General features: G+C 37.4%; 1 protein-coding gene and 1 pseudogene across 1 annotated transcript in view; one reads left to right on the forward strand and one right to left on the reverse strand.

The window, feature by feature from the left end:
* Positions 1-5,898: 5,898 nt before the first annotated feature.
* LOC124723014 (zinc finger CCCH-type with G patch domain-containing protein) overlaps positions 5,899-13,707 on the reverse strand; it is a 167,256-nt gene continuing 159,447 nt past the window's right edge. Inside the window, exon 10 of the mRNA XM_047248189.1 lies at positions 5,899-6,841. Coding sequence (XP_047104145.1) covers positions 6,519-6,841 — 323 coding nt within the window. The 3' untranslated portion in view covers positions 5,899-6,518. The remainder of the gene's footprint in view (positions 6,842-13,707) is intronic.
* Positions 7,950-8,070, forward strand: LOC124723454 (annotated as a pseudogene).

A 13,707-nucleotide genomic window follows, 5' to 3' on the forward strand; every position in this document is an offset into this window, starting at 1 on the left:
AAATCTCTGCAGCATCATTACCAGATTGTTCAGACTGATTATATAATGAACTCAATAGCAATAGATTATCAGTTGGGGGTTCTCAATGGATAGTTTCGTGCACTGATGTACAACAGAAATTTCATGCCAGCATCAGTAATATTTATTTTTTTTTGGTGCTACATGTATAAATAAAGACATTAAAATATATTAATACATAAACATCGCTGTTGTCAGTATTTTACAGTTACAATTTTTTTGCGTGAGAATGGTAACTTTTATTCACCAGGACAGTAATGTGGGCTCTCTACAGCCCTTCAGAGGTTTCAGTTTTTACCTTCCATGAACATTATTAATACAATTCGATTTCTTAGTCTCCAGTAGAGCAAAGATGCTTCTATATCAAATTATGCAGGCTACTGCTACGTGTGCGACAGGCAGCAGTACCTGGACCAATATAATTCACAGCATGGAAGAATGATAGGCTGAACGACACTGTGTGTGCTCTAGTCCCTCACTTATTGTCCTCAGTTATGAATACAAGAATAGGCCATGAGTCAAAAATGGCTTTATGGATCTTGATTTCTCTCACTGTGTGTGTAATGGTACAGCAAAGTCATGCTGTGCAGTACAGAAGCTATTTTCACTTGCTGCCTGAGGCACTGCCTATTCTTCATGTTTTATTGCCACAACAACCAAATATCATGGTACTGAGTATTGTTGCAAATATGTAATCTGAAGAGGCTCTATCAATTAGGAACATACAGTTTTTCAGTCCACCTTTATTTCAACATTGTGCATTAAGTCAAATTATTCCCATGCACAGTAATGACCTGTTTGTACAGCCATGCACAGTAATGACCTGTTTGTACAGCATAACAAACAGTGTGTTAGCTTGTGAGACAACAAAATGAGCCAAACTCAGACTGAATCCATATGGCGTATTAATAACCATTGGTCTGATACACTAGCCAGCCAGACAAGAAAATGTCACTAGTTCGGCCTCATTTTTTAAGGAGAAAACAAGTACACTTACAAGATATCAGCCCCAGAAAACAATAATCTGTGAAATCTGGGCCACAATTCTGATAGTATGCAGTTATAATCTTCTGAATGTACAGCTTTCAAACTTAAAGTCCATTTGTTGTATATCACTTGCCTGGCCCCACTGCAGATGTATTCCCTGAGCACAAAGTGCTGTACAGCGCAGCAGAATGACAACCAGAGCCCTCCTATTCGCAGTTACATTGGATGTGAGAGAGGTGGACTTATCTGCCAAATGAATTTGATATCTCATTCAAAAACATGTTATTAAATGAGAAAAATACTTAACTAATATGAGTATGTAATGTCAACCTCACGCAAATATGCGTTTAATATTATTCTAACAGTAGTGTCATAATAATATTCTACAACTATATACACATTTCAAAATCAAAGTGAACAGATTATTATGAAATGAAATTAATGATTTTTGATATACAATTTAATCCAGCCAGTCATGTTGAAGAATAGCACATCCCCTGCAAATGTACTTCACTTTAACAGTGTCAGCTTTAAAATAATTAAAAAAAAATGCACAACAGTGATGCTAATAATTAAATGGCCTGCACTACTTCTTAAGGACATACTCGTTCATTTCATTCTTTACACTGCACTTATGAATTGCAACATAAAAGCAAAGAGCTCTGAAACCAGCCACAGTTTAGAAACTATGCGCAGTGAACAAAGCATGTTACTCACTATACTGTATAGTGCTTCATGCTCTGGCATTTAGCAACTGCAGTGGGGTAAAGTGAGTACCAACCGGTGCATGTGCTTGTTTAAAAGGGTCATAACTGTTTACTAACAGAATTACAGCCCAAATTTTTGCACAAGACTGGGACTGATACCTTGCAAGTGTGCTCCCCCCCCCCCCCCCCCCTCCCAAAAATATGATGTCAAGTTGATGATGTTTCCTTGTGAGTGTTTTTTAAGGTAGTTTTCCATGTACCTCAGAGAAACTATTAAAAATTCAATAACACAAAGAACAAAAGTTTCAACGTGATTCACAGGCAGATGGTGCACACGATCCCCCAACCCTTTTTTAAGTTGACTGATGACTGTGGTGACAGGAAGGGCATCCAGCCAAAAAATGAAATATGCACAAATAATGAAAACAGTGGACCCCCTACAATGGGTTAAACACTAGAAAAGAGGTCATGGGGATAGTACTACAAAGCTCAAGACTGATTATTTCCCCAGTTATTTTCAAGTTTTCATTGGTCTTATTTCTATAAAAGTGAATATTTACTGTATAGTTATCTTCTGCTCATTGTCTTTTCTATTTGGTGAGTAGCAATGTCATACAAGAAGCAGAATAATTTTTGTTTCAAATACTGGCTAGTGAAATTCTGCCAGCAGCCTTTCATGATAAATGGGAAATAAAGAACTTCTCTTCAACTTCTCCTTTCACATAACACATTTGGGTACCCCACAATCTTAATTAATATTTAAATATTAGTCAAATGACAGATGAGCATGTTACTTCTGTCTTAGACAGGATACATCTATACTGAATTCTTCCAATGAACCAAACCAAACAAATTACTTTCTTTAGAGCAGACTTCTGAATTTGATGCAATTCATATTGCTTATTAAGGATGATGATAAACATTTTGTTAAGACCAGCACCAACACTGTTACCATTGATGTTGGAACTGAACACCATCATACTTAAGCTTCTGCATGTAGATACTGGATTTAATTTAGCTGCATCTGTGGTGTACAAATATTTATTGGAGCAAATGGACATTTTTCCTAATCCCAGCACGAGTACCTTTATATAGATTTTCTTTCGTTTTCCTTTGCACAGTCATGGGTGGTTCATTTGCACCTATTTTTCAGAATTGAACTGGTATGATGTGTCCAATGATTTTTATGATCATAAACCTATTGATTGTGGCTCTGTGAGGCTTGGAAACTATACCTCCAGTGTGGCACTTGCACCCACTGCTGAATACTTCCAATGCACTCTACATGTCTCCTCCCACCCAATCATTTTTTGGTCTAAGCTTTTGGCATGCACTGTCAGAGATAGGAGTATTCATATACTACATTTACACTATATAACCATTTCAGTCCCAAGCTGTAACTCATAAGCCTATGATGAGAAACCTGACTGGTTTTACCATATTTTAAGCTGTAGTGATTCTTGGGGCAGTTTTTGGCATAATAGTAGCATATATATACATTATTGAAAGATTATACTTTTTCATTTTAACTGGTGTATAATACTTTGCACTTGAATTAATATGTATTCTCATAAGGAACTTTCTATAACATTATTTTTGGGGAAAAAAATGATTAGGGGGGCACATGAGAATTTTCCACAAACGAACACAATTTTATTACACAAAAATATTTTAGTAGTGAACTATGCAGCTTGTCTTATGTACAGTAATCATATTTGGGTAACTTTTATGAACTTTTTTGTGTTATGTGTTGAAGAAAATGTGACTTTGCACTCACAACTCTAGTAGCTTGTATTTTTATACCTATTTTTCCAGTCATCTACTTGCCTCTTTCAAAGCACACTATACACTGTTCCTGCATTCTAGACTATTGTTTCCCGTCAATAGTCTGAAAAGATGTAGTTTGAGAAATCTACTGGCAAGTAGTTAGGCGTTTTCCTGTTACTTTGTTGTATGGTGTGGAGTTTACCATCTCTATCAGAATTAACTAGAAAGCCAATTTAGCTCATCACTTCATAGTCTGATGTTCAAACACACCATAAGACTTTTCTTTGGAGTCTGCAACATAGACTGGTGTTGATTTCTCATGACTCTTATCAATAAAGGTGATCTTCTCAAGTGTATAACACACTGTTATCAGGAGTATATTTTGTTTGTCCTCCCAGCACCCTGTTAAGACATTCACTGTTCATATTGATGAAATTTGAGATTTTGTATTGTGTGGAGGTAATCCTATCCTGGATTTTATTGTAGTCTCCAAAAAACCAATTTTGGCAGCTTCCAGTTCTGAAGCTAGGACAGGAGATTTGTGTGAAATCCATCTGAACACACAGTTTAGCCCTTTTCAGATACCCTCATGAGCAATGGATTTACAAAAATCACTGTGTCTGACTCTGATAACATATACAGCTTTATGCTTTTTTTAATGGCTTTTGTGGAAAGTATTGCTTAAAAAACACGTGGCCATGAAATTTTCACGTGCCTTCATCTATAGTGATGTTCTGAGATCACATATTGGCACCTTGTGCTGTGGATGATAGCCAGTTTGACTTTTTCTGGCTAATGAATCATCATTTATGTTTATATGAAACTTTCTTACAATACATAGAAAGGTGTTAGGGCTCATAATGTCTGGATAAAAATCGCACAGCATGTTCGAGAGACCAGTGTTCTCATATATTAATAACAATTGCCAGAAACATACTAATTTCAATAAAGGTAACTTCTTTCTCCTTTGACAGTGCAAATGGATGATTCATGATCCATAGCTTCCTTATGCTGTTTAGGGCACACGTTAGTTCGCTGCTTCGTGTTTTTCATCATATAATATGTAAGAAAGTATGAAAAAAATCTAGAGGTGCACTAGTCCAATCTAAACTTATATTGCCCTTATATTGTACTGACAATACAGCAGTATCTAGAAACTGATCATTGGTTACCCAGACTTCCTCAGAGCCCATATGACACTAAGTTCTCACTCTCATCCTTGTTTTTAATGTGATATCCAGAGGAATAATAACATAGTTTGCCCCTGAAGTGTCTTGGTGTTCATTTTATTCTTCTTATTGTACAGTAAAAAATTCATATTTGAGAAAGAAACAACTTTCAACTGAAATATGATAAAAATACCAAATATTTAGTTTTAAGCTTTCTTTACATGAATTGCTCTAAACTACTGCTTGAAAAACAGTCCACATTGTCCTAATAACTGCAACATCATCATCTGGCATGTTAGTGTCACTACACTCAAAATCACAAAATAATAAGCAATGTCATCACTTGTCAAATCACGTCTCAATTAAACCCACATGGGAGAAATGTGCTGCTGCAAAGACCCACATGCTGCTCTGGCATGGTCAAACCATTTAGTGACCAATACTTAAGATTCTACTGAAAAGCTCAGTCCTGCAGAAACACTAAGTACAGTAAAAAGAGGAAAATGTGTGTGTAAAATTGCCAGTTTCAAATTTTCAGGTAGTCCAACCTTGTCCATATTTTTAGTGATAAAGACATACATGTTTACAGGTATGATATACATTACAAGCATTAACCATGATAAAAACTACTGATTAATTGGTTGTGGTATGTTCTGAAGCACAGGAAAATTATTTCATTGTTTGCTACAAGATATGTTTGGAAATCCACCTGATGAGTTTAAAAGAAATGACAAAGTTTGGGGGGGGGGGGGGGGATCCACTAGAGCACTGCCAGTACACTAACATTGAAGTTAATTACAATACAAACAAGCTTAAGTCTCTAAACTGCTGCAGAAATCACGTACACCATATGAACTTGGGACACGAACTGCTGTAGCAGTCAACTGATTCTAATTCTCGTGGTGCACAAGATATGTGAAATCCATCCATAACCATTTACTCCAGTCATCCTTATAAATACCCTTTACATCATCAGAGGTGAAGACATTTTTGAGAACATTCAGACGTGCCTTCTTTACTGGTACAAACACCAACACTATATGGATAGTATTAAATGGTTTTCTGTACTATATTGTGTAATGTAGTGGCAACAAACCTGTTACTCACATTACTTCAAGAAGGGCAGAAGAGCGTAACAATATACATGAAATTTATCGAGATTATCTGCTACTCTTACAGATTACAACTGCTGTAGGAAATGTGGTTTAATTTTAGGCATAAGGAAGAAATTACTTGTTTAGTGACAGGAATATTATTCTTATAATTTTATTGGATGCACTAAAAGAACATATCATTTTCTTACAACTGTCTTGAATCTATACACAAAAACATATTTTTTATTACCCAACAAGGCAAACTGTGGTCCCAGCTTGAGTGTAGCACCATTATGTCTATGTCTGAGGAAGACATTGGGGTTAAAGCAAGTGGAACACTTTGACACATTACTTAATTAATGATCTCTGAAATGATTACCACATAGCTAAAAGACAACAAATGTGCACCCACTGGCAGTGTTACATGTCCACATCCAGTTCCTTCAACAGCCAGGACTACATTTGGCTTTGTCGAGTCATAAAGATCACAGCTTTCCTTTCTATGCTCCTGTTTACAATAATATCTTTTATGCTTTAGAAAACTAATCTTTTACTTTACCTCTTCTCTTTTCACATTTCTCCAATACTTGAGAAGCTTTAACAAGAAAGAGTTTTATTTCACAATAAAACTTTTACTTTGCAGTGGAGTGTGTGCTGACACATACCTGTGGAAACTAGCAATTTAACTCACATCTGGGTTGAGAGCCCAATGCAACCCACAATTCTAAACACCAACAATTCAGCTGTGCTATCTAATCTTTGGTTCTTTTTGAAGATCAGAATGTTGTCATTTTTTTATAATCATTTCTCTGACTTCGCTCATTATTAACAGCAGATTCTGATGTTTTTAGCATCATTAGTTCCTTCTTCTTTTCTTCCTGTTTCGCAAGCAGTGTTTTGTATGTCACAGATCCTTTACTGTGACGTGAAAGAGACTCATTAAGGTGAGCAAGATCTCTTTCAGCTCGGCGAATTCCTTCTCCAATTTGTAGACTTGCAACATTTAGACCACGAGCAGACTGTGTTTTAAGGCTTGACGTTCCAGGAACAGCTGCAGTTTTAACAGTTGATACTCCTGGTTTAGACTTTGCAGTATTCCCTGGGAGATGAATAAAAAGGACTTTTATATCATTGCAGTGTTACTTAATTTATATGCAATAGATATACAGGGCAGTTGTAATTAAACTTTTGTTACTTGAGAGAGCCCCCCCCCCCCCCCAAATGAGAAATGAGTGATTGTAGGACGATGAAACATTGTTTGAAACATTTGTAAGAGCAAGCAGAAAAGAATTAACAAATAAACTATTGAAAGAACCGCATTTTAATTTCCACATGAGAGGGTTCAAATCTCGTGATCTTGGTTAGGCAGTTTGGTATGATCAGCCAATGATTCAGTTTCCTTCAGATGGGTTACTGAGTAACCAAAGGACCTCACAAGCAATGTCAGGTGGAGCTCCACCATTGGACCAATCATGAAGTGTGTTGTGAAGTCACACCACACAATGCTGCATTCACTATGCAAGGAAACTTCATGTACTTTTATTAGCAATGACAATCCTCACATGTAAGAATTGTGAGTTTTCACTGCCCAAGTGAGCTTAAAGTGTGCTTCATCATTCCACAAAATGTTCCAAGGCCACATGTCATCAACTTCAAACCTAGCATGAAATGTAAAAGCAAAGTCTACTCAAATGTCTGCACCAAATGGCAAAAGTTGGTGAGTAATCTGAAGTTTGTACGGATACCATTTCATATTTGTTTGCAGCACTTTTCAAATGGCAGACCATGAAATGTTCAGCTGTAATGACACAGCTCGTGCTCTGCTTGAAGATCACACATTGTGTGTAACATTCTCAGCCATTGCAATGGCAACTTCTCCAATGCAATTGGCCATCGGCCTCTCCCAGGAGCAAACCAAATCTTTGGCCGATTGTTCCGAACTGTGTCACCACCAAGATCACCAGATTTGGACCTCCTCATGTGGAAATTAAAATGTATTTCTTTCAACAGTTTATTCATTATTTCTCTTCCACATGTCCATACAAATGTTTTCACATGGTTTCATTGTTCTATAATCACTTGTGTTTCATGGGAGACATCTCAAGTAGCAAAAGTTAAATTATAACCACCCTGTACAAGAATACAACTGTTTGACAAAAATAATCGGAACCCTCTCAATGATAAGATATTCAGTGTTATTAGATGTGGCCAATGGTCTTGCCGCAGTGGTAACACTGGTTCCCATCAGATCACCGAAGTTAAGTGCTGTCGGGCTGGGCTAGCACTTGGATGGGTGACCATCCAGCAGTCTGCCGAGTGCTGTTGGCGAGCGAGGTGCACTCAGCCCTTGTGAGGCAAACTGAGGAGCTACTTGACTGAGAAGTAGCGGCTCCGGTTGTGGAAACTGACATACGGCCGGGAGAGCGGTGTGCTGACCACATGCCCCTCCATATCCGCATGGGCTGAGGATGACATGGAGGCTGGTCAGTACTGTTGGGCCTTCATGGCCTGTTCAGGAGGGGTTATTAAAGATGGCTAATAGCTCTATTTCTACAAGGATGAGAGCAATATGTTGCCTTGTGAAAGAAATAGCCCAGAAGCCATTTGGAGTGATTTATGGAAACGGCTAAAATATGTTACTGAAGATAACCAGACAGGAATTTGAACAAAAGGTCCTCAAGAGGTATTACAAACCTAGAAATGCACTCATTAACTTGGCACTGTCCCCAGCTTCTGATTCATGCTGTCCATTCAGTTAACATACACTGAGGTTGATGCTTACAATCATTTCCCTTACCACTGTGACTGACTGTAAGTGTGGGCATCCCACCTATATTATTCAGTCTAGTTTTTGCAGGCAACTGATCAAGTATCTGAGTACATTTTCCTGCTTACAGCTTCATTTAATTGTCTGTTGGCAGCTAAACAATGGACATTCAGAACTTCTAACACAAAAAAAGAAAATGAAAAATTAAAAATTTGCTGACAATCAGTTACATAATTTATTAGAAGATAATTCTGAGTTTTGGAGAGTATGGCTGGACTCTCAAGAATGTAGAAACTCAGCATTATGATGGCAGTGTGGAAGCAGAACTTTCAAATATGCCTCACTACAGGACAGGAAGATATGGAGAATGATGGTGGTGATCAAGAACCTACAAAAGCATCTACATCTATCTATATCCATACTCCGCAAGCCACCTGACGGTATGTGGCAGGGGGTACCCTGAGTACCTCTATCGGTTCTCCCTTCTATTCCAGTCTCGTATTGTTCGTGGAAAGAAGGATTGTCGGTATGCTTCTGTGTGGGCTCTAATCTCTCTGATTTTATCCTCATGGTCTCTTCGTGAGATATACGTAGGAGGGAGCAATATACTGCTTGACTCTTCGGTGAAGGTATGTTCTCGAAACTTTAACAAAAGCCCGTACCGAGCTATTGAGCGTCTCTCCTGCAGAGTCTTCCACTGGAGTTTATCTATCATCTCCGTAACGCTTTCGCGATTACTAAATGATCCTGTAACGAAGCGCGCTGCTCTCCGTTGGATCTTCTCTATCTCTTCTATCAACCCTATCTGGTACGGATCCCACACTGCTGAGCAGTATTCAAGCAGTGGGCGAACAAGCGTACTGTAACCTACTTCCTTTGTTTTCGGATTGCATTTCCTTAGGATTCTTCCAATGAATCTCAGTCTGGCATCTGCTTTACCGACGATCAACTTTATATGATCATTCCATTTTAAATCACTCCTAATGCGTACTCCCAGATAATTTATGGAATTAACTGCTTCCAGTTGCTGACCTGCTATTTTGTAGCTAAATGATGAGGGATCTATCTTTCTATGTATTCGCAGCACATTACACTTGTCTACATTGAGATTCAATTGCCATTCCCTGCACCATGCATCAATTCGCTGCAGATCCTCCTGCATTTCAGAACAATTTTCCGTTGTTACAACCTCTCGATACACCACAGCATCATCTGCAAAAAGCCTCAGTGAACTTCCGATGTCAAGTAAGTAAATCAGGGAAGACTTGGAATAAGGTACCACATGACATACAGTATCATCAACTTACAAAAAAAGTAAGTTTGTATTTCTTTAGACTACAGCTTACGGATATATTTCAAAGGGAAAAATCTCATAGTGTATGGGTAGCATAAAACATATCTGATTACAAGACTACTGGAATTAAGATCAGCTGTTTTAAGATAATGGAATAGTGATGAATGTAAGAGGAGACAGATACATGATGGTGATGATGTTCATCATCATCATCATCATCATCATTATTACATTTTGCTAAAAATCCACTGCTATGATACTCAAAACCAAATGATCGATAATACAATTTACTAACTATACTAAACAACCTCAACAACAAAATGTGTCAAACATATTACTAAGAAATGTACGTTTACAGAACTCTGAGTTTCTTTGGACAGGAACACTGACACTTAGAAAATATTTATGAAACAAGGCATCAGTACGCATATTCTGACCAATTTGGATGGTTTTATAAATAAATATGCTGTGTACACAAGGTTGCTTGATGAGACAATGAAAGGGAGGAGTGAAGCTGGAAAAGCAATTTTGCATTTGTTCGAGAAGAAGCGCACATTAACCATCATATTTAGATGGATTATTATTATTCTTACAACACCTTCATGTTAGTTAAATCTGTTTTGAATCTGGAAACATATTGCACTGAGACACCAATCTTAAATGGAAGGAACATCCCTATTATTTATGTGAAGGGAAAACAATTTACTGGCCTAAAAACTAATCTTTTTGACAACTGATGTGTTGCTTTTAAATCTGCATGACCTGTATAACAAATATTTGGAAGAGTAAAACGGTGCTGTAAAAATACAGAATAAAAATAATAAAGAGATTCCTTCGATGGATGGATACATGTGAAGAAATTTGTCAAAGCAATCCCGGATTCTATTTGAACTGCTGTACAATTACACATATTTAGCAAATATTTCATATTATAATGGAAATTCTTAATATTTTTGGAGAAAGTTGTGTTCCTTCATACTTATAATTTTTGAATTTTTTCTGTAAACATTTGATAACTGACTCAGTATTTTGGAAGCTTAATGTTTGTTCTTCACCAAAGATGTCCATTTGATTCTTGTTTGATTTGCACTGGCAATAGATTACATTTGTTGTAAAATTGTCTAATACTCATAAGCAGCAGAGAGCATGCAGAAAATATTACTTAAGCATGGAACACAAACTTTAAGATGCAAGTCCCATTTCAGCTCCTGGCTTCTGGTTCGTGTCTGCCTCATGGGACAGTTTTCTGCAGAAAACTATTGTCTATTTTAGGGGACCATGCTGAAGATTAATAAGAGTTGTAATATGAGTAAAAAATAGTTTGCTTTATCTTTGACAAAGGGAAGAAAGTATGGGCTTGGCTCCTGGTGGCAGGCATTGTTATTTTCTTGTCTGCAACTATCTGTAACTGAACTTCCTCTCTATCATCAATGGTTGCATGCATACAGGGTGCACCTTGTAGAACTATAAATGCTTTCCCCAAACTGTCAGTGATAAAGAACATTATCTTCCTGTATCTATCTTACCCAAACAAATTATAAGTACATCACACAAAGCCTGTTTGTAGTCAGACAGAACTCAGACAGAACAACAAACTTACTAAAAGGAATGGCTGAAGTACTTTAAGATATCTCCATAGCACAATGCTTTTAAGAAGCAAAGTGGTCTGCATTTTAGACAAGGAAATCGTTCTTATTGAGTAGTACTTTCAATATCTCTTGTACATTATTCACTTTCACTTTAAGCAGATTCCAATTGATCAACAGCAGTCAAGCTAGTTTCAACTAAATGTAGAAGGCAGCTGCCATTCCACATCTGGAAACTGCATTCATTGTGGGACTACAATCTAATTAATATTCTACACAACAAGTGTCAGCTATTAATGTGCTGTGAGCATTTCTTTTAAAGACAGAACACTATATTGAATAAATGCATATGAACTAAGGAGATTTATATTTTATTTTCATCTTTTTCTTTAATATTCCACTATCAATGAGAGACTTCTACTAATTAATTTACCATATTTTATGGAGAAGATGCACCTTAATTTTTAAGCAACTTTTTTTTAAAGTAACATTACCATTTTTATTATTAGATTGCAAAGCCAGACTACAAAAAATTCTCAGCTTCAAAAACCGAACTGAATTTTAGAATCCATGAAAATCATAATTTGTTCTTCTTCTTCTTCCTCTTCATCATCATCATCATCATCATCATCATCGTGATCCTCATCATACATAAAATGATCTCCACTGCCACTTATGCCACACTTCTTGAAAGATTTAACAATCATGTCTTCTCTCACTCTAGACCATGACTGTTTTATCCACTGACATACTTGTTTGGTTGTACATCGTTTTAATGCTCTCTTCGGCGTGAATTCACGTTGGGTTTCATCCATCATCCATTTGTTCAATTCCTCTCTCATATACACTTTAAATGGTTTATTTATTGAGACATGAAGAGGTTGCATTATGAAGTAAGTCCTCCCGGAATAACAGCAAGCCCTGTATTTTCCTATCTCAATTTCTCTTTCACAAAAATTTTTAAGTGACTAATAAACTGATCTAGCACAAGAAGAGAACTCTTCTTCCATAACGCATCTTTCCTTCTCTCCCACACTCTGTTAATCTATAACTTCACACCAGGCTCATCCATCCAACCTATGTCATGTATGTTAACAATAATACCTAGTGGTATTTCAGAAGGTTTTGGCATTGTTTTGTGCCTGAAAATGATCATTGGATTATGTTTAGCACCATCAGCACAACATTAAAGGACAACAGTGTAGTACATTTTTCATGTCCGCTTGTTTTTGTAGTTACAATTTTAGCACCTTTCATGACAACAGTTCTGTTACTCCACACATCAGATGTCACGAGTTCTGTCTATATTCACTATTTGGCCCAGTTCCACACTGGTTTTCTTTCAATGTTGAATAATAAAGTGATGGGAAGATAATATTTTCTCATCATACTCTTGTGCCATCTTCTAAGATGTTTTGGTTCACATGCCAAGTCCATGACACTTCATAAACCTGTAACACCAACCAACTCTGCCCTTGAAATCTGTTACGTTCAACTCTAGAATTATTTTTGTATTAATTCCAATGTCATTTTGACAGTGTCCTTCAATCCATTTCAATACGTCATCTTTTCTTTTTTTTTGGCCATTTTGCATTCAGTCCTCTACTTGCACACTTAAGTCTTCCTCTTTTTTTTTCTTTTCCAGTTCTTCTTTACTAGCCTGCCAACAGTGAATGGTTTTTTTTTCTGTAGGTGGAGGCCAAAATGCTGCTCTGTTGGTTGCTTTAAAAGAGGGGGGGGAGGAGAGGGGGGTGGAACAAACTGCTAGGTCATCGGTCCCTCGTTCCGATTAAAATAATTCCACAAGGGTGGGAGTGACATACAAAACACAGCTGGAAGAAAGGAGAAAACCACAAGCATGACAGAAGGGCAACAAACACTAAAATGGACACAATCAGACAAGAAAACCACAGAGACATGCAAGAAAAATGTAGAAGAGATCAAAACTAGAGAGCAGATTACCATGGCTAGCTGACCATGAGAATAAAAAGGAGAAGCCAGCCACTCTGCAACACATTAAAACCTCCACCCTAAAAGCACTAGGGTGGAGGACACAGAGGGACAAAGGACATGCGCTAAAACTTAGATCAAGTGATAAAACCCACCCTCACAAATAAAACATCAAAATAAAGCTGCTGTTGAGGCACTGTTGCCCAACACTGAAGGTAGGGTGCTGGGAAAGTTAAGAGTCCGCTGCAGAGTGGCTAAAAGTGGGCAGTCCAGCATGAGGTGGACGACCATCATTTGTGAGCCACAGCGACACCGAGGTGGGTCCTCACGACGGAGGAGGTAACCGTGCGTTAGTCTCGTATGGCCAA

The sequence above is a fragment of the Schistocerca piceifrons genome, chromosome X (assembly GCF_021461385.2).
Source record: "Schistocerca piceifrons isolate TAMUIC-IGC-003096 chromosome X, iqSchPice1.1, whole genome shotgun sequence".
In the NCBI taxonomy this organism is placed as follows: domain Eukaryota; kingdom Metazoa; phylum Arthropoda; class Insecta; order Orthoptera; family Acrididae; genus Schistocerca; species Schistocerca piceifrons.